At 33.2% G+C, this 22,028-nt stretch overlaps 1 protein-coding gene across 8 annotated transcripts in view; it reads left to right on the top strand.

Moving 5' to 3' along the window:
• Positions 1–22,028, top strand: part of ASPH (aspartate beta-hydroxylase) — a 110,363-nt gene that overhangs the window by 21,851 nt on the left and 66,484 nt on the right. For all 8 annotated transcript variants that reach the window (XM_054003098.1, XM_054003343.1, XM_054003406.1 and 5 more), the window contains 4 exons: positions 17,152–17,241; positions 18,736–18,810; positions 19,295–19,453; positions 21,122–21,181. In XM_054003098.1, the coding sequence (XP_053859073.1) occupies positions 17,152–17,241; positions 18,736–18,810; positions 19,295–19,453; positions 21,122–21,181 (384 nt within the window). The remainder of the gene's footprint in view (positions 1–17,151; positions 17,242–18,735; positions 18,811–19,294; positions 19,454–21,121; positions 21,182–22,028) is intronic.

Genomic DNA, 22,028 nt, shown 5'->3' with positions numbered 1-22,028 from the left:
CCTACTGCTTGTAGTAACTATTGAACAGACAAATATTTTGACTCCTTTCTTCACTTGGATTTAAATTGTCATGTTAAGACTTCTCTTGAAATAAAGTAGCTATATCTTTTGAGTTCCTGCTTTAGTAGGGTATGACTGCTCTGCTTTTGTCACCATTTTCAGATACTTGTTACGAGCTTTTGTGAGCTTATCAGTTATTACTTTGTAAAACATTTCTTCTTGATTATGGGGTGAATGAATATGAAAAACAGAGTATTAATGAGTTGGTGGTTTTTCTATACTCTTTCTTAGAAAGCAAGATAAACATATGAAATCCTGTGGTTTTTTCCTTTAACTCAGGCTGAATTGTTGCCTCCTGAGTTTTTTTTTTTTGGTTTTGTTCTTGGGTTTATTTTGTCAAAGGCCATTATCTTCATCTTGGATAATTTTTGCAAAGAATTGTAAAGAAAAGGTTTAGGGTTTTGGTGGGGTGGTTTTTTTTTGTTTTTCTTTGGGGTTTTTTTTGGTTTTTTTTTGACAAAGATTGTAAGACATATTTTTCCTATTTCTGTGGTTCCCTTTGGAGTCCTATTATTTTCAAAGAAAAGAATGCTGCTGTACTCCGTTTTGCAAATATAATTGCCTGAAAGTCTTATTCTTGACTTTGTGCAACAACAGGAGCCTCTATAGGATTCTGTACATGTCTACAAAAATGACTTCTTGAGGTCTTTTACAAGGAGTATGTTGGTTTTCTTCTTTTGTTGGATTTTTTTTGGGTTTTTTCCCATTATGTTTTTATACGAGCTTCTGACAGACTAGAATGACACAAGCATTAATTCTGTATTTATTACTTAGATTGTACTTTTAGGATTTTTAGATTCAAGTTTCCATTCTTATATTGAGATTTTGTTCTTCAGTAAATATCCTTACTTCAGTTTATGTTTTTATATCTTGTATTACCCAAATTTTGAAAACAAATTACAATAATTGAGTACTGTGCATAAAGTTGTTTATAAAATTTAATTTTTATAGAACTAAGCCATGGAAGAAGTTGGAGAGGGATATTTATAATACCTTGATTGCCTCCTGGATTCAATCTGTCATTTTTAAACCTTTGGGCTATCCAATGAAAAGTTAAAGAGAATGGCTGGTCACTCAAGTAGAGGTTCTGGACATCCAGGTACAAGGATGTGGAATATCATGGGCTTGGAAACTTCTTCAGAATTATCATTGATAATTTCACTATGTGCTGTAAGAAAAACATGTTGAAATGTGCTAAATGTCTCTGCCATGATTTTCTCTATCTTGATTGTTTCATTAACCTGCATCTAATATTGCTTTGTAATCTGCATGTGCAACACGTTCACTTAATTTTGTGTTTCAACAATCTGTCTTCACCTTTAGCTCACTTTTCTGCTTGTCTTTTCAAAACAAATGAAGGTTTGTTCTGGTTAGAATTGGGGGAAATTCCTCCCTCTGCAGCTTTAAAGCATACCAGTAATTGTTTGTTGTTGCCTGGTCATTCTCTTGTGCTTTTCCTAGAATGGAAAATTTGAAATGTTATTTAGTAAAAACTGTAAAACAGTGATTTTAATTAAAAAAAACCAAACAAACCTAGGCAAGACCTCCCCAAAAACAGGAGGGGGAAAAAGCATAAGCCATGGCTTATTTGCACTTTACAAATGCCATTTAGATCAGTGGGTCTCGTAACATAAAATAGTAACTTCTAATATTAGGGTCTTTAGCAGTGATGAGGTCACTCTTTGCTCTTCTGACCTTCTCTACTTTAGCTCTTTACCTTGCTTCAGATTTTCTATATAATAAAACTTATACCCTGTATTGGCTACCTACTCATTTTTATCTGGTGTTCTGTATATCTTCAGGTGCGGAAATAATTCCTGAGGATCAAGTGCATCATATAGAAATCTATCATAGAAAAAAATGTTTGAGAAACATCTTAAAAAACCCAAAGAAGCAAACAAACTGCATACCCAGCAATTAGAATCCTCACTTCTAAGCAAAATCAAAATTCTGCATGGATAAGAATATTATCCTTAGCAGTGTGTCTGTGACGAGATTGTTTATATACTCATTTAAATGTTATTCTTGGCCATCAGTTGCAAGCTCTCAAAATTGAATGTAATGGTTTAAAAAATAAAGAAAACAAATTCAGTGATTTTGAAGTAGTAGAAGATTACTGATAAAAAAATTGTCTTAAGGTGAATGCTGTGGCAGAAAACCTGAATATAAATGGATTTAGATTTAGGACTAGGAGGAAGGAAAAGCGAAGCTACTGCCTTTTTTTTCTCTCTCTTTTTTTTTTTTTTTTTAGTAAGATTCTGGCATAACATTTTGCATGTTTATTGCCCAAATTATAGTCTGTATTGGAAAGATTCAACTTTCTTAACATCCTTCTATTTCCTAGTTAGCATTCCTGTAAAGACTTCTGTCTGTGACAAGAGATGTCTTTCACAGATCCTTCTTTTACAGTTTCCTCTTTCCACCTAACTGCTGTCTCTTTTTTCCCCTTCCCTCTCTCTCTCTTTCCTCTATTCTTGTATAGGCCTGACCAAAGATGGCACTAATGAAAATATTGATTCTCTTGAGGAAGTCCTTAATATTTTAGCAGAGGAAAGCTCTGATTGGTTTTATGGCTTTCTCTCATTTCTCTATGATGTATTGACTCCTTTTGAGATACTAGAAGAAGAAGAGAGCGAAGCTGCAGATGATGTTGATGGTACGTCACAGAATGAAGGGGTTCAGGGAAAAAAGACTTGTGTTATTTTGGATTTACAGAACCAGTGACTGAAAGACTAATTTGATTGGCTTTCGAGAATGTCCATGAAATCATCAACCTTAATATAGCAAGAATTTATGGTATTGAGGGGAACCTCCCAAATGGACACTCTAAAGATTGAACTAAAGTTAGCCATGCAATACTGTTTCAGTAGTTGAAAGCCTGTCAATAATTTTTCCATTTTTGTGACAGGATGGCAAGTATTACACAGGTGTGTAAATATGTAGAATAAAACGTGTATCTGTGGTTGTGTAGTTGGTTTCTGTATGTGCTTCAATTTGTGCATTTTGTGCACAAAACTTACAAAGCTTAAGTGTAATAATCTCTACTGTTAACACTATAACATTTGTCTTTCTAGCAAACATTAACTGACGCATTTTGTAACAGCCTTGAATGTATTCTAGCATGACTGCATTTTGTAAATACATATTTTTATGTTAATCCTTGATATAGTCATGACAATGATAATTCTCTTGTGAAATATAATTTTAATAAATAACTTATTTTGTGATTCACTGATTTCTCAGATAGGTTATTTTTTCTTGTTCAAAGAAAAGCACTAATTTATAAGTGCTTGAAAATTCTACAGAAATATTTATTTCTAAGTTAGCTAACATAATGTATTCAGAAGCTACACTGTCATATGGTTTATTCCCACTGATTTGTCTATTTTCAAACTAAATCTTCAATCATTTCTTTAATATGACAATCACATCACAAGGGCTGTTCCAAATTTCTTTTAGTTTTTAAGGTGGGCCTTCTGTGGAATTGGGAAGCTATGATTATGTATTTCTAATGTAATACTGAATATATTAAAGACTAATTGAAAATTAGAATTTAATGTCTTCTATTCCTTGAGAAATTTAAGTATTTAATGTAGTTTTGCAGATTTGAATCTTTTTCTTGTGAAACTGTTTTATGACAGTTGTTCCAAAAATACTTTCCGTGTATGTGAATTCTGTCTGCTGTCATGAAGTTACTGGTTGAGAAAGGACAGTTTATAATTGTGTCCTGCAGTTTGTATCAGGTATCAAAAGCTGAAATGGAGCTGTCCTTTTAAAACATGAATAATGTACTCAAACAAATTACTATTAAAAATGTATAAAATTGTTTTTTGTAATGCCTGCTTTGCTTAAGTTTGTATTGGTTTCCTCTATGAAGTTGATACCCGAGTTTAAACACTAGTAGTTGCAGGCTGAAATTTTAACATCTTTTTAAAATAAATAAAATTCCACTTACTTTGGCATGCCATTTTTAAAGCAATTTAACATGCCTGTTTGAAAAATCTTCCTCTAGATCATCCAATTCAGGTTACTATATAATCTTTTAAAAGTAATAAAAATGTGCTGGTGTTAAGCAAGTGAAATGCTGTGATGGGCTAATACTGCTACTCAAGGTTTACGAATTAAATAGAGCCATGAGAGCATTGGTCACATTTTCTTCCAAATATTTGGGGATTAGGATATAAGAAAGCTAACAATATATAAATTTAATGGTTTTTAAAATAAGATACATGAAGTGTAAGGCAAAGAAAATAAACAAACCCCTAAACATTATAAAAATAAATGCTAGTAGATCTAGAATATTACTCAGCAGTTTGTTAGCAAGTGCAAGAAACTTGCAGTGTCTGAGATGTAGGAAATAAGTAAGCTTGGGTTGTTTTGTTTTGGTTGAGAATTTTTTAAATTCAATTTTTGAAGAAGATTTGAATTGGAAATAAGAATTTCATCACTGTTTTGGGCTAATAAAACCTCTCAATGGGAATTAAAAAGTTGTCATGGAACATTGAATTCTATTGTAGGTGCTTCAGTAATGGAACTAGATAGCCAAAAAGAGAGGGGAAACATCTGCTATAAGAATTCTATATAATGAATTTTATACAAAATTGTTAAAAAAGAAATTGATAAACTGGAAAATTTTCAAGTGAAATTGAGGTGGATTGCTTGAACCACGAGAAAGCTACAGGCACTGAGATAGGTGATCATTAACCAGTGAATTCGTTTAACATGGGCTGCAGATATGAAAGGCAGGCTAACAGAGTTCTGATTTGGTATCATGCAACTTCCTGTTTGGTTTTATTAAGTGTGTAGACATCGGCTCAAAAATAATTCTAGTGGGAATGAAGAATTTGTCAGGGGAGAAGGGGTGAATGCAAAGACCTAAGTAAGTATCTTTGTAGGGTACTTCATTTCTGGAAAATAGTCTTCTCAGAAGTGTTCAGTCTTGTCTGGGGTTGTTTCTGTTGAGTTAACAATTGAACTCTCACCCGTGGTTCTCTCCAGAAGTTTGGGATAGAGGAGTTTGGTTTTCATATATTCTATTAATTGTTGTGATTACAAGCAGAACTTGGCTAGTAAGGGTGATAATAAGATTTAGTTGAATCTTCAGTTATATCAGCATGGCAGGCTTTTTTGTTTGTTTATTAATTTGTTTTTAAAAAGGCATTTAAAAGCAAAAAACGTTAAGCTGAGTATGATGTGCAGATAAGCAAAGAAAACTGAACAGTATCCCAATTTGCTTGTGAGTCTTCACAAATAGTTTGAAATTAGTTGAGGAACTTGAAAACCTGATTTTTAGTTTGATTGTTCATGACTATAAAAATACAGTCATTAAATTGTTTTAAAGTATTTTTAAAGTGTGAGTTGAAAGCTGTGGCATTTTGCCTTCTCTTATGTTAGAATAATTATTTTAGAGAACAAGGCTGCCACTTTCTCCTGCATTTTCTGGTTTGAGAATTTAAAACAGGAGAAAATGAGTAGCAAACAATGTTTTTTGTGTGGAAAATATGTTGTTTAAGTGATAGGTACTTGCTGGGGTTTATACCTAGCAAGGAATGAAACTTCACTGATTTTATATTAAATTGGACATGCAGGTTTCATTAGATACCCTCACATTCCTTGCAGTTAATTTATATTAAGTTTTCAGAATGCCAGAAATAAATACCTGTGACTAAAACTGTAGTGTTCCAGTTTGTCTAGCGTTTTTAGAAATCTGTGGGCTGTTTGTCATTTGTTGGTAAATGTTTGATATTTTAATTGCCAGTCTTCAAACAAAATACTGCATTAACCTTCGTAGTAAAGCTTTTGCTTGCTTTCTTGTGATACTAATCAAATTTATAGGGGTAAAACCCCTTAACACCCATACATCTGAAATGGCTGAAAACTTTCAGAAGCTTTGAACCCCAGATTTCTGTGACCACCTTCAGCAGTATTTAATTTGAAGGTAAAAGAGTGTTATATGGCAGAGAGAAATCACAATGCTCATAATGTATAGAATAACTTTGAATTGAAGTGAATAAAGAATACAGAGATTGTTTGCATATCTATTAAAATTTTTATTGCAAAAATTTTTGCCAGTATTTTCCCCCTGCCCCCTTTAAAAAATTTTCATTATTAGTTAGCCTTAATTGACTGGCTATAGAAGAAAATCAAATTTTCATAACTGTTATTGGTATAGGTTGCATTTAGATGGCAGCACAGAAGAAGAATATATTGAAGCATGAGAAAGATTTTTATTTCATTTCATGGTCAGATGGAAGAGGTAAAACCTACCTGTGTTGTAAATGTAATTTGGGAGCTGGGGAAAGCTGTTGTGTACAGATCAGTCATTTTGGAGAGATGTGTTACTGTGTTCCCTGTTTGGTTTCCATCAGATAAGCAGCTATGATAATGATGTCACAGTAGCATGAAATACATTAAGTGTTGTCTTTCTCATGGTCAGGATGTATGTCTCAAGATGAGGCTAATAAAGTCAAGATTTACTTGTTGGTTTCTTATATCTGCTCAGACAAGATGCAGCATAAACATCTGTGACTTACAGGGAACGAAAATGCTTCCTACCAAGTGTATCTGATCTGGATTTTTCTTCTGACATTATGCAGTTAAATAAGCAAGAGATATTAAAGCAATGTGTGGAGTATGTACTGAAGTTTGGTGTTTTGTTGTTTGAGGGGTTTTTATGCTAATTGTATGAATGAAAACTCTTGCACTTGGAGAGTTACAGGCTTTGGTAAGACAAGCACTCTGAGCTCGCTTAAAGGTAAGTGGGTGTTAGCTTTCTGTCAGTAAACTAATTTTGTTTAGCAGATGACCTTGTATATCTAAATACATAGCATATTATAAATGCACAATCATAGTAGTAATTATGTGCAGAGGGATATACGAACAATCATGATTTTTTCTCACTTGCAGTTCATCTGGAAAAGGAAAATAAAAAGGAGAGAAAAAAATGTTAATAATTATTTTGGCTTACAGATGTGTATTTCGTCTTTTGGTACTGCAATTTTAACATCTTTCACTAATTTTTTGTGTGGCTAAGGAGGTTCTTGATGGAATGTCATAAATTAAGGCAAGAGTCTGAACACCAACCCTAGTGTTTTAAAACTGGACACTTTATATCCTGTTATCCAGGCTTTGCATAAATTACAGAAGGGTAGCAAGCGCTGTCTGTCAGCTCCTTAGTGCTAACCTGGCCCATGTGCTTTCTGCAGTAAATGCAAAGTAGCCTCTCCCTTTTTCCCATCTAAATGGATAAACCACCTTAATTAGCTTACATTTGTTTCCTGGTGCTGCAGGTTAAAAGTGTTAGTGCAGGTAGAGGTTGTGGAGAAATTGACTTAGAGGAAATTTTTCGCATGGCAAAGCCTTTTGTCCAGCAAGGCTATTGAGGTTTTCAGGATTATTAAGTGACTAAAATAGTATTTGAACATGCTAGGCTGCTCAATGTATTGTTAAATATGAGAATGTTATTTGTCAGCATCTGGGAAACTGCTCAAAAACGGAGAGCTTTTTCCCTATTATTTTTGTTTTGCAATGATTATCGTTGTAAATAGAAATAGTATTTATGTATTTTTCTTCTGATGTTCAAGTTCTAAACCTCTGCTCTCACTTGGGGGTTGTTTGTGGATAATGTTCTTGAAGGTTTTTATGGGGAAAAATAGAGGAAACGACTGGACTTTGTTGCAGAATAAGAATGCTTTGTAATATTCCTGAGCTTCAAGTCAGTTAAGATAGCAAGCTGACCACCTTTAAGCACTGTATGAAAATGACCACTTTGAGAGGAGTATTTAATTTTTATAATGACTATTTGAAGGAGTTATTTAAAAAATATTGTAAACCTATCCACCTATGTTAACTTTGAACTCAACTTTTTAATTAACTAATTCTAATAGTAGCCATTTCTGACCTTCCATTATACCCACATTTGATGTTATAAATTTTATATTTTCTTCTTGCATTGCCAGCATTGGACATTTATAATGTGGGATTGAATGGAAAAAAAGAAGGAACTTTAAAACTAGCTCAAAACAAGTGTGAAGCCACTTGAATTGGACTTTAGAATTAGAGTCCATAAGTTCAATTACATGATTTATAGAATTCTGGACATTTGTTTTTGTGCTCCTGTGCTGTAAGAGCCTAAGTCTTGGATGAATTCCCTTAGATGCCAAATTTTGTCACATTCTCTGGACATTGCTATCTTGGAAAACCAGGTGGTTTGTACCTGTCTTGCTTCAGCATAATTGGGGCTGACAAGTAAGACTTTCCTGTGCTGTAGGGATTTCCCCTTGTAGGGATCATGTTCAGGTAGAAATGAAGATGCAGCAGGATTTCAGTCTTGTGATTATGGCATAATACTAATGTTTTAAAATACATTATTTTACATACCTCTCTTGTGAACAGGTCTATTAATATGTTAAAGTTTACATGATTTGTGTAGTTATGTCATGAAATGAAAATTTGCTGAGAACTTTAGTGTTATACATTGCATAAATCAGATTGAAACTGATCAGATTGAAAAATTACTACTTGTGTGAATATTTAACAAGTGAAATAACAATTATCAGTAATAAGGTGTTTTGTAATCTTTCAACATAGTGCATATATATTTATTTTAAAATAATTTGAAATATCTGTATGATATTTTTTGTGTATACTGATACTTGTAAAATTTTATAGGTTTTTTGTCAACACATGCTTTTAAGAGTATCTTAAAATATCCAGTAATGTTTCATTTTAATATGAAAAGAGGGGAGGAGCTGTAAATTTAAATATGGCTGTGTGCAACTTTTCTGAGTACTGTACTGAGTATTGTTTATATTTTCATTGAGATGTAAATGAAAGTTCTAGTCTGTTTTTCCTTTTATATAAAAAAAAGTTGACTTATTCTTCCACGAACTGCTTAGAAATAGTAAGACCGAATAAAGATTTTAGTCAAGTTAAGAGGTCTGGACTTCAGCAATGGTGGTAATCTATGAGGGAAGAGCTTGAAATACTCATATCTCAGGTATGAATTTGTAAGGAAATGAATCTAAAGCCTGTATTTTTACTTGACTAACCCTTTTAAAAAGTATTTTGGCCATAATGTCAATGCTTGATTTTTTGAAAACGTGTAGTGTAGAAGTTAGATGCAAGGTGACTACAATGACTTTACATTAAATTCTTTGACTGTATTATTTCATTTTTTTAGTATAGGCTATCAGAGTATTGTTTGTTTTTTCAGATTTAGTGTTGATATATGACACAGTTTAGATAGATACTGTTTTCTGGAAGCCTAAGCTCATGGTGCAGATGTTCAGTGTAGGTGTGTTGCATGTCTGAATGAGAAGCCTAGTGTTGAGATGTGGGAATATCTCTTCTTGTTTAATAAGATTATGTATCAGTTTAAAAATACATACTTACTTTACTGTAATACTTACTTTACTATACAGTAATACTTACTGTATCTTTTCAGCTTTTCTTTACTTTCTAGTTGGCTTTTAGGTAGCAACTTACATGATTTTTGTGGTTAAAATTGCTGTGTTTGTGGGATTTAAGTCTTAATCCACAGCATCATGATAGTGATGATCCAGTCTCTTTTAATGGTATTAAAAAGATGAAGCTAAATATTATTTGTATTTTTGGAAAGGCTTTTGCCTTTATGCCTCTTGTGGTACTAGCTGTGAAGTACAATCAAGAGGCTGACTGCCCTCAGTTTGTTAGCTACAATGGGAAAGGAGTCTGAAGTAATGCAGTTAAGTATTTTAACTCTAATGAACTGGTAACTGTTTTTTGGATCTGAGCAAAACCTTTGCCAAAACATTTATTTTACTTTGGATAAATAGTCATGTTGTAATTTAGTGTAAGAAAACAGCCAGTTTATATACTCTGCAATACCTGTGTACTTGAAGGCCTTTTGACTTAACATGTTTATAAAATATTTATAAAATTTTATATAAACATAAATTAGTGTGTTTGAGAGGGAACTGACAAATACTTTGCAGAGAAATCAGAGGGGGTGTCAGTTATTCTTATGTGGCAGCACTTGTCTGGAGAGAGCTGAGCAATCTCCAAGTTAAGATGTTTCACAAGTAGCATCTGGTAATGTGGTACTTTTCTTTGATTAGTTAGTCTTTCGTATCAGTACTTGTGATGGTCCCGCAACTGAAGTTGCTTTATTTTTAACAAGTTAGTATTTTGTATTTTTCCACAGCATTGTAGTGTGCTATGTAAAGTGAACTTTTTACATAACATGGCAGGTTGGGAAATTTCATGTCAAGTTTCTTAAACATCACAAATACGTTCATAACCTATTTCCATTTTGCAACTAATTAGGTGAGGAGCCAGGAGGGGTAGCCAAGAAAAAAACTAAACTCAAAGGTATTTTTGATGTTTTTTTTTAATGCAAACTTTCTGCAGATAATGATGTATGAAATGCATGTGCATTACAAACACCAACTGTGGGTTATAATGTTTACTAATACTAGCGATGTTGGCTAAATATTTTCTAATGATGCAGCAAACTATTGTTCTTATAATTTCTCAGTATTTTCTTTTATTACTGATTGAAATCCAGTTGCAATGCAAGTGCTTTCCTAACTAGAGATTATATTTAGTTTGTGTGGATTTTTCTACAACAGATATCTTGTTTGGATTGTACTTGATGATGACCTGATATTCTGCATGTTTTTAAGTAAGATTTTGCTCCATGTGAAATCCTCTTTACTATCTTCCATGAATTCATGGTACCATTACTATATAGTAATTGGACTTGAGTGCGTTAATTCTTCTAAAACTGTACTTTAATAGTTTCATCTGGTTTTTTTCTTTTTGCTGTGAGAATTGAAATTTAGGCAAAGTTCAATAAGTTCCCCTTTAATATTATTTGTGGGATTGATTGCAACATTTTCTAAAAGCTTAGCGTGGGAGAGCTTGCAACCAATTTATGCCATATATTTATTTATAATTACATTGCTGTATGAACAGCTCATAGTGGTGAAGACAAAAGAAGTAAATTAGCCTCAGCAAACACCAAGGTACCAGGTGTACTTCAGGTGTGTAGCTTTTTATATCTGCTCGGTTATCTCTGGGCAGCATGAGGCTATGGAAACAGTCCATGTGTTATATTAACCACATATAGACTGTAAGGTGTTTTTTCCTAGCAGTATGTGAAAAATGCATGCTATTCACCATACAAACCTTCCCGAGGAAAAAAATGTATCTGCTAAGGAAAGTTTGCTGCTCATTTCAGTGTGGCTTTTCTCAGCATCTTGCATTAAGTTGAAATTTTTAGCATTTGTTCCACATTGTGCTTGTTGGTATAAATGGTGGCAAACTGCATGTTTCAAAGAATGTAGTAAATGTAACTTAGCAATTATTTCCTGAGTTTTGGATTATTTTTCAATGTTTGATATAAGAATGAAGAAATGGCATATTTCAAATGTTTTATGTAAAAAACAATTTGGAAGGAAATATGATGCCATTCCTTTTAGACTGAGCTGTTTAATCAAATTGCTCACTCCACAGAAATGTTACACAGCACCTAGAGGCAGACCTGCTTTTTTGCCTTTACAGACTACAGTTTCTCAAAAGTCTGGATAAAAACAGAGATGTTTATACGTAAAAGTTATAATCACTTTCTTAATAATGTGGGAGTATTTATTTCAAAATTAAATGCGAATATTGCATACATATTTAATGGAAAATTCTCTGAATTTTATTGACTTGAAAGTTCCTTCTTCTGGAGAATTCTACTGGTACTGACAAATATTTTCAAAACTATGGCAAAACGGATGTAAATATTGAACATTAAACACAAATTTGAAGGATTCTGTTCTGGTTGTTTTTGTGACATATTATCTGTATACCCTGTCAAAGCTAAATGTGAATTGAAGTAGAGAAAAGATGCACAAGTGACACAACTACAAAATAAAACAAAGAAAAAAATGTTACTGATAACTGAAAAGCAAAGTTGTAAGAACCAATTTACAATTATTGCTTTGATTTTGCTGAGTTTAGTCTAACCCAGCTAACTTTTTTGGATATAAGTAATCAGGGCATTGGTGTTTCTTCTTACTTGTACTTCTCAATACATACTTCAGTTACCTTTCTTAAGTCTTTGCTTAATACGAGGTAGCAATATCAGTAAAACATTGTATGATCAATTTGTGTAATAACGTTTATAACTGTTACACTGTTGTCAAAGGTTCAAAATTTATTGTGATTTTCATGCTCACAGGCAAAAGTGGTTTTAGCATTCTGCAGAAGTCAGCAGTAAGATAATAGAGGCATGATTTTCTCTAGATTAACACTTGATTTGGATGCAGCTGCAGTATACGCCAAGGTTATTTGCTGGCTGCATGGTGTGAGACGTTCCTAAAAGTCAAAACTAATTTGTTTAAATTGCTTAAAGCATAGGAGTTAATTATACAAGTTTAAATCTAACAAACATTAAATAATAATTTGATTGAAGCTTGTACATGGTTGTTCATAAGATGTTTTTTGGCCTAAGAATGGTTCTCTTATTGAACATTTCCTCTTTTTTAAATGAAAAACTAAAAAGTAAAAGAAGCTATTAAAGAATCACTCAAGAAATTAAGGGAGAAGCAGGAATCCAAGAAAGAGGAAAATGAAGAAGAAAAAAAGAAAACCAGGAAAGGAAAAGATGCTACTGATCGAAAGGACAAGAAAGCTGTTGATGTGAATAAATTAAAGAAAGATTCTGACAAGACTAAAAGAGACAGAGGAAAGGAAAAAGGCCTAGACAAAAGTATAAAATCCAAGGAGACTACAAAAAGGTCAGCCAGTGAAAAGGATGGTGCTGTTCAGGTGGGAAAAGACAAAGAAACAAAAAAAATAGTTAAAAGCCAATCCAAGGAAGACAAGAAAGAAAAGAAATAAACAAGAGTTCCTGTTCTGCTAATGAGGAATAGACCTCAAGAATGTAAAGGTCAATATTTATGTGAATGTGGTAAATATGGCAATAAGAAAATAATGTTTTCTGGAAATAAGTGTGATCAAAGGCTATATATAATATTTTTTTAAAACTGTTCAGTGTGTACTGGTATTGTAAACATAATGCAGAAACATCTGATGTGAAACTCAAGTATGTACATATGTTAATGTGCCTGGCTACCAATGTGTATTGAAAACATTCATATGTCAAATTGATGCCAGTTACTTCAAGGCTACTCTAAATATGGGTTTGGGTTTTTGTGACTGGTTTTTTCCCTTCCTTGTTTACTTGTATTTGCTTGATGTGGAGGTGAAAGTCTAATGTTCTATATGAAATGCAAATTTAAAAGCAATATTAACAGGTTTATCTGGACACACGTAGTAGAAACTCATTAAATATTTCTATTTCACAGAAACAACCAAGAGGAGCATTAATGGACTGTAGTGTTGTAGGAACTAAACAAATAAATGTAACTTATTTTCTGCCAATTTTTTTCCCTAAGGAAACTGTATTTTTTCCTGAGAAAAATATTTTGCATGCGAATAGTCAAACCAACTTGACAGTTGCACTTTATCATGAGACCCCAGGGTATACTCAATCAAAATGTTTCTACATTTTTATCTTTTGATCCCATGACAATGTGTTTCTGCTTTTCTTCCATTCCCTATTTACTTAATTATTTTATTTCTCTATATTTGTGTTGGAAAGCTAGATTCATTATCACTTTTTATTTAACGGTGTCCTGATTTTTTTTTTCAAGTTTGCCAACCTTTTGGTAAGGGAGTACTGATGAAAATTAGGCCATCTATTTCATCATTGATAAGTACTGTTGTATTCCAATTACATTTAAGATGTGATATGCTAGTACTACTCTATTCTGGTTGAACTTGTTTAGAGAATAGCTTATATATTTTGCAGCTATTATCTACTTCAACACTTTCAAGTGCAGGATGCTTCTATAAGCAAAGTCTTGTGTTAGTTTGTTCTTACAGCTTCTGTATTTTCAGCATCAAGGAAGGATTTATCCAGCAGTCTCATTAGAATGAATAAAGTTGCAAAAACAATTTAGGATTGAAGTCCTGAAGGTTAATTCTGTTTGTAGTTTTGCTAAAATTTTGTATATAATAGTTGGCAATACACTTAGCTCAGCCGTTCCATACATATGTCTTCATCATGCTTTGATCCCTAGAGTTATGTGATAATAAGGTTAAAAATGATTGGTTTTTTTTTTTTTTTAAGAGAAAATGAAATATTCAAATAGTTGTGAAAAATAGTTCAAATTAAAGCTGTAGAAAATAATAATTAATAGAGATTAATAGAGATAATTAATAGAGATTATCTACTCTGAGGTATTTCTAAATATTTATAAATTCATGAAGAGGGAGGGAAGAGATGTGCATTGTGAACATTACAGTGCCTTACAAAAAATACGAGAGAATGAAGATTTAGTAAATCCACTTCCATAATGAACATTCTCTGTTAGGTTTTGGTGATGATAGCCTTGCTCTGGTAAGTGTTAAAATGCATATTTGACCAGAGGAACATTCAAATCACACTTCTCAAGGATGGCGGCACAATGGTATAGTGCACATCACTTTTTATTTTCTCCTGTCCTGTGCCAGAACTTGTAACTGTGTGGGAGTGAAATTTCACATGAATTGCTGTTCTGATTAACATATTGTATCTATGACCCAAAGTTTATGGCGTTCTGGAAAGGTTGGGTTGTTTTATTTTTTTCCTTTCCAAGGAAATTTTTATTTGAGCAGCACTCCAGGCTATACAGACAGCCACAAAATAAAGTATTTTTGCCCCAGAGATCTGTTGTGTTGTTGTATATCTTTATGAAATATTGTCATTAAACTTAATGCAACAAGTCACCACATAAGCTCAAAAAATGCACCAGACAAGTAAAAGCTAAATGCAATTTTAATAAACAGAAGAGAGAAAATAATATATTAAAAAAAGTAAATGATTTAGTATATTACATGCTTGACAAGATTGAATTGAAATCAGTGTTAAGCACAATAGACATGTACAAAAGCTTGAAGGTTAAGTTTAGAAATGTGCAAGTGAAACAAAGACACTCTTCTTGGTTCCTTCTTTCCTGTTAAGTAGTCATAGTGCTCGTTTGGTGTGGGATATTGGCTGTCTTTTGAAATTCTTTGAATTCATTTATTGTTCATGAAGCAGAGTGTGTGGTTGTCTGGATCTGAACATGGGGGTGGGTTATTGAGGATACGAAGACTTATTTAAAGCAGTGTATGTGTAAAGTAACTGAACTGTTTGTGAAAGCAAGGTGGCTGTTTCCATGCTTATGGATTCTGAAGTGTGAGAGTGGTTGATATGACTTACTGGTTTTGTCTCCATCCTAAGATGATTGTAGAAGGAAGTAACTTCTTACTCTTGTAGCCATTAACAGTCCTGCAGGAAAAGATATATTTTATAATAATATAATAATCTTATATATTAACAATACTATTTTATTATTATAAATTAATGATATTTAATTTGAATACTAATAATATTGAAGATGGTAATATTTTAATAATCTTAAATATTATTAAATAATATTAAATATTGTCATTTAATAATAATATTTAATATTTGATAATGTTTTTTTCATATTCTAAGTAGGTGGTTTTTTTTAATGACAGAAGAAAATTGGCCAAAAACCAAGTGTAAATTTGGCATTTTTCTTTAGCTTCTTATTTTGACTCCAAAGTGGTGCACTCTTAGTTACACTACTTTTGGATACAGTCTACCTAACTAGCTTCAAATAATTTAAATTTAAATAATATAAAAAGATAAACTTAATTCTCTTATCCTGTAACCATTACTTGAAATAAATACATGTTTTTCTCACAATGCATAAAATAATCTCTCTCTAGTCTACACAAATTTGGTTTGAGACATACTAGTTCAATTTACATTGAGATATGTTTGACTGTAATAGAAATGTGGTAATTACTATTTTTTAAATTGTACTTACTTGAAATGTAATATTTATCCACTTAAGAGTTGCTTTTACAAGATTTCTAGTACTACAGGAGTGTTCAGTATTCTGTCTTTTCCATTGATTTCCATGTATGCAGCTGTTGAAAAACTAGTTTGCCTTGTGCAGTGATGTTTGTTGAGAAGGGAGTCTTATCTTAATTGACCTTGGATGTAGGATTATCAGCAGCTGCCATTTGGAAGGGACTTTGGGAGATCCTTATTCCAACATCCTGCTCAAAACAGGGTCCTTTCAGAGGAATGACCAGGTTGCTCTGGCCATTTCCCAGTGTGGTCTTTCAGACCTCCGAGGATAGGAATGCATAGCCTCTCTGTGCAGTCTTTTCCACTGATTTCACTGCTCTCATAGTGGTGGGGGGTTGTGGGTCTGTGGTTTTTTTCTTATGCCCAGTCTGAACCTCATGTATAAGTCTTGCTTGAACCATACTAAAGGAGAGTTGAGAGGAGAATTAGTAGAATACTAACACATTCTTGACCATATGGTGTCTTAAGATGTGGCACGATCTATTGCAGCTGTATCTTTATCTCCTGCCATGATGGTGGTGTTGATCATTACATTTATTGATTGCTTTCTTTTCATTGTGTTTTGATCTAGAAAGAGGCTGTGGTATAGATAGTCACGATCTTAGTGGTAAAATTCCATCAGTCACACTTTTTCTATAGTCAGTTGTCAAACTAATCTTGATCAGGTCTTCTAAGATGTAACACATGAATTTAAAGTAATTCCTATTCTGTGCAGCTTTTTGTAAAGTTCAAATTAGTTCTTCATAGAACCTATAAAATGGATCATATGAAGCATTTTTTGCCCTAATTGAAAACAGAGAAAAATTTGCTACCTATTTTTTACTGGCTACTGAATAGATGTTGAGAATAGTATAGTCATTTGTTCAGTTACTTTGAATTAAAGCAAGTGCTTAAATTTCTGTCACTTTTTACCTCTTCATTGTATGTTTGTCTTCCAAACATCTTTGTTTACTATCTGGATATGCTTTAGTCTTTTTATAAATCACTGTATATTATGACAGCCCTGTAATTGTTTGAATGCATTTTTGGAGAGTGTAACATCAGTTAATTTAATTGAAAGAACTTTCTTATTTTATAACTGAATCAGTTCAAAAAGGGCATAAAGTTAACTTTATAACTGAAAAATGCAGGCCTTAAAGAAAGATCTGTCCCAGCACAGCCAACATCACCAGAATCTGAGGAGAATGTCCAGCCTGCTGAAAAGTCATATGTCGAGTCAGGTAAGACCTTTTTTGAATCATAGGCGAAACAAAAGACATGATGCTTCATTTGAACTATAATTCTGTGTCATTAACATGCAGACTCTTTTATAGTTTCTTTGTTGGCTTATTTAACAGGAATCATTGTTTATAACTTTGTATAAATCACTGACCATGAAAATTGTAAAATTTCATGGTTACCATTGTAGGTTATCACATCAGAATAACTTTCTGATGATGTGTAGTTGTGGTTTAGATTGATTTCAAACTGTATATCCAACCAGAATAACAGCAGATTCTTCACCTTAAAAAAGAAACAAAACCCTCTCAACAACCAACTTAGTAAGGTAATAAAATATTCACTTTTCTGCTAAAACTACTAGTATATAATAAATACAATAAATGGGGTTCCCACTGTTAAAAAATAATCTAAATATTTTTAAAGCCCTATACTATTAGTAGAATGTATTAGAATTAAGAGGGATTCAATAAAACAATGTTTTACATGTCACATTTCACATATGTGATTTGCATTAGTGTTACTCAGAGAATACATGTTTCTTCCTGTTCATTGAAGAGGCTTATCATATGTGGTGTTTATGTGAACCTAATACATACATACAAATACAGAGCATATGGCCAGTGGAATCTATGGAATATAGATTTTCTTTCAAAAGATTTGCATTACTTTTCTTAGCATATCAATTATAAAATGTATCAAGATATGATTTTGATTTCCTGGTTAGGTGGTTTTTTTTGTGCATGTGTGGTTTTTGTTTTTGTGGGACCGTTTTTCCTAACTGGTGCTATTTTGGATCCTTATTTGAAAATGCAGCTGTTCACCTGGTTTAGAGCTTTTTCGTCAGATGTGTCATTGTAGGGTTTCTCAATGTTAATTTCAGGACATTTATATGAAGACAACACTTCATACAAATTCCTATTATGTCCTGGGCTGGTGTGTTGGATGTTAATCACTTGTCCATGAAACCAGTTTGTAATTTCTCCTGGCAGTTTGTAGCAGAACAAGATCTTGATACTGTAATGTATCTATTTTCCCTGTTTATGAAGTTGACAGGGCCCTACTTCTTCAACTCACATTTTGTTGTCAAATATGACTTGCTAGTGCTGCTGCCTAAATTGTAGGAAGATAATGGATGAAAGTGTTAGTAAATTAATTCCTTAGAAGAGAGTTCTTGGTTTGAATAGTTACCTGACTTTGTTACTACCCCTAGAAAAATACATGTGCAAGAAATGCAGTGTAGATAAATTCTTCCAATTCATCTTCAGATGGATGAATCTGATGTGATAGTTGCATACTTTCTATATTGGAGAATAAGCAAGACAAAATTGTTTTCCTAATTGTATGAGTTGCAGAGGTTCACCAGGTCAGTCTCTAGGGAACTTTGTGAAAGGGATTAAGAACATTATGGAGCCTACTAAAAGCTGTAAGCATTGAGTTAATGTTTAGATTTTGCTTTTTGTGCTTACCTTCACTGCAATTTATAATCCTTTTAGAGCACAAGACTGCTGACATAGAATTGGAAGAGGAAATTCAATCTGTTCTTCATGAAGCTCTCCATTCCCAGCCTGGTAATGCATTTACACTTAGAAACCACTGAAGAGTTTATAAATACTGCCATAGGCTAGATGAATCTCAGAGTCTGTTTTTGGTATGCACTTAAAGTACTTTTGCCTGCATAAAACATTCAAATCAACTTGTTTGGCATTTTCAAAAAAATTCAGAAAGTTCAGTCACCAAATCTTAAAACTGTGTCTTCTTACCCAGACTTGTTTGTCACTAATAGCTCAAATCAGTCATTTTAACAGAAGCTTCCTCAAAACGCTGTGTAGAGGGCAAGAGTGGACAGAGCAGAGTTGGCCTTTACTGTGAGCAAAGAAAGTCCCAGCAAGTTGGGTTTATAATGCTGGACTGTGCAGATAAGTTTTCTGTCACTCCCCATTCCCTTTGGAGACTAGCTGGAAAACACAAAGGGTGTACTGAAGACTGAATATTTGCTGGTAATAGAATATACCAAAGAAAATTTATTCACTAACAGTCTGCATTGTTGATTAGGAGAGAGACATGAAGATGTAGATGAAAGTGTAAGTGACCAGTGGCAAGTAAAGGAAGAAATACATGGAGAAACTTTTGAAGCTCCTGCAGATGACATGCTCAGAGAATTTGAGACTGAAATTCCAGAAGCATATGGGACACCAGACTCAGTTCAGAAAGGTATCTGAATGACTAAATAAATTTAAAATACATTTACAAAAGAAAACTCAACCCAGACAAATGAAAGTATGTCTCATTAAAACTTGTAATTTCTGCTTAAAACAGAGCCTTAGCAAGTGTCAACCACAGCATTATTTAGCAAATGCATATATTTTAAGTCAAAATGGCATATTTTAATGCTATGTGATTTTGAACCCAGGAACCATATGTTATTAATTGCTACTCTATGGGCTTTCAACAATATTAATCTGTGCTCCAGATATGCATATCTCTCCCCAATATAATCATATAATATTGTTTTGGTTGAAAGGGGCTTTAAAGATCACCTAGTTCTAACCCTTCTGCCAGAAAGGACACCTTTCACTAGACCAGATTATTCCAAGCCCCATCTAGCCTGGCCTTGAACTTTTCCAGGAATGAGGCATTCACAGCTTCTCTGGGCAACTGTTTTCTGAAGCACCGTTCCAGTGCTTTGTCACCCGCACAGTGAAGAATTTTTACTTTATATCCAATCTAAACCTGCCCCCTTTCAGTTTAAAGCCAAAATCCCTTTCCTATCAATACATACCCTTGTAAAAAGTCCCTTTTCAGCTTCTTTGTCCCCTTAAGATACTGAAAGACTTCAATTAGGTCACCCTAGAATGTTTTTTTCTCCAGGCTGAACATCAGTTCTCAGCCTTTTCTCACATCTTTGGAGAGGTGTTCCATGTCCAGTCTTTCATCTACCAGCACCCCCAAGTGCTTCTTGGTGTGGCTGCTCTCAATCTTTTCATTCCCCATCAGTAAAGCCTGTATGGAGTCTGTGTCATGGTTTGACACTCACTTCCATGTCAAACCACGACACTCTGCTTCTGGACTTTTTGGTTTATTGAACTAAATTTTAAAGTTTATTAACACAGTTTTTTCTATACTTTATTCTCATTCTTCTTTCATTCAAATATGGCTCCCTAAAAGCATTAATTCTATTTAAGTCCTGCGGAGATGAAGACATCATATAAGGAAGATGCTCATATCTTGTTACCTTGGGGCATTGACTGGATGATGAAAATTGAAGTCAAAATATTAAAGCAGAGTCATATGATCTAAATCCAACTAGGGGGAAATTTTTCTGAATGCTTTTTATTTGTACTGCTGAAAATTTTACCTGTCTTTTAATATCTCCTGATAACTTTTGATGTAATCGATGTAATCTAAAAGTTTTGATTGCTGGAAGTGCACTGAGATTCTTTCTTCACAACCAAAGTAACTCTTCAGTCTGTTAAACCTCCTTGTTTCTGTATCTCTCTTACTCATCCACAGCGCAAGTCAAAGTAGAAGACTAGAGGAGAAATTCAAATTCCATTTACTTTATATCTTTACAATTAAGAAGTCAAAGTGAACATATTCTTCTTTCCCCCAGTTTATTCAGAAATTTCTGTGGAGAGTCCTCTTTTTTTAAGGAAATGTGTATAGAGTTTATTCATATATACACATTCTCGATATTGTATATAAATAAAATAGTAACTTTTTTTCAGTCTATATATACTTATCCTGCTGCCATTAGAAGAAATTTGCTTAGAATTTCAGCTTAGAAATATTACTGTTCTTACATAATATCTGCTAGAGGATTTGTGTTATTGTTTGTTGATTTAAAATGTTAAAATTTGTGCAAATGTATTTATTTCTCAGATGCTGATCCTATGGTGGATGATGCTGGAGCAGTGGAGTCTGAATCATATGAAATTCCAGGTATTTTTTTGTTTTTCCCTGCTCGGTAATAATGGTTTTCTGCCTCAATATAACAAATTTTATGAGAAAGAAAAATAGAAAAGGTTAGACTGGTTTAGAAATAGATAAATTTTGAATTTGTTTTTTTTTTTCCTCTCAATAACTAGTTGTTATTGTCTTGGAGAATTTTACTTAGGGATGACTGCATCATACTTGCTATTGAAAATCTTTATTACAAATAACAGGTAACAGGTATGGAAACTTAGCTTTCATTGGTGCAAAAACTTTTTATTTACTATATGTTTCTGGCCGTTGTGTTATTGAGGACTGGGTAGGCAAGAGATCTGTGGCTCTACAGTCTAAAAAAAGAGAAAATGAGATTTATTGCTTATATTGTCTTCATACAATCTGTATTACTAAGGTTCTAAGGACTATTTTTCTTGGCATTAGGAACATGCAGTTTTTTTACATTTCCTGCAGTACTGTTTGTCCTTTGTGGCTGACTCTGCTATCAGAGAGTGAGTCAATACCAAGGATGTAATTCTGAACTTGTTCTGTCTTTCCGCACATCTTAATCTTGAAAGCTTTTTGAAATTTGGCTTGGACTAATCTGATTACCTCATAGTCATCTTCATGTTATGCTTGATACCATGTACAATGGCATTAGCTCATCTTTCCCATTATGAAGAAGCATTAAATGGATATTGCAATTTCCCAACTGTCTGATAAGTATTTTCTTCAGGATTCTAACAATGTTTCTTTACAGTATGGACAGACTCTTGCATTTACATTAGTCATTGATTTCCGTTTGTACTAGGCTTCTTATGTTTGACTTACTGTTAGCGCTAGACTTTGCAGTTGTATTTGG

Source organism: Vidua macroura, chromosome 1 (assembly GCF_024509145.1).
Source record: "Vidua macroura isolate BioBank_ID:100142 chromosome 1, ASM2450914v1, whole genome shotgun sequence".
Classification (NCBI taxonomy): domain Eukaryota; kingdom Metazoa; phylum Chordata; class Aves; order Passeriformes; family Viduidae; genus Vidua; species Vidua macroura.
The sequence above is the reverse complement of the archived record's forward strand: the minus strand, read 5'-3'. Positions and strand labels throughout refer to the sequence as shown.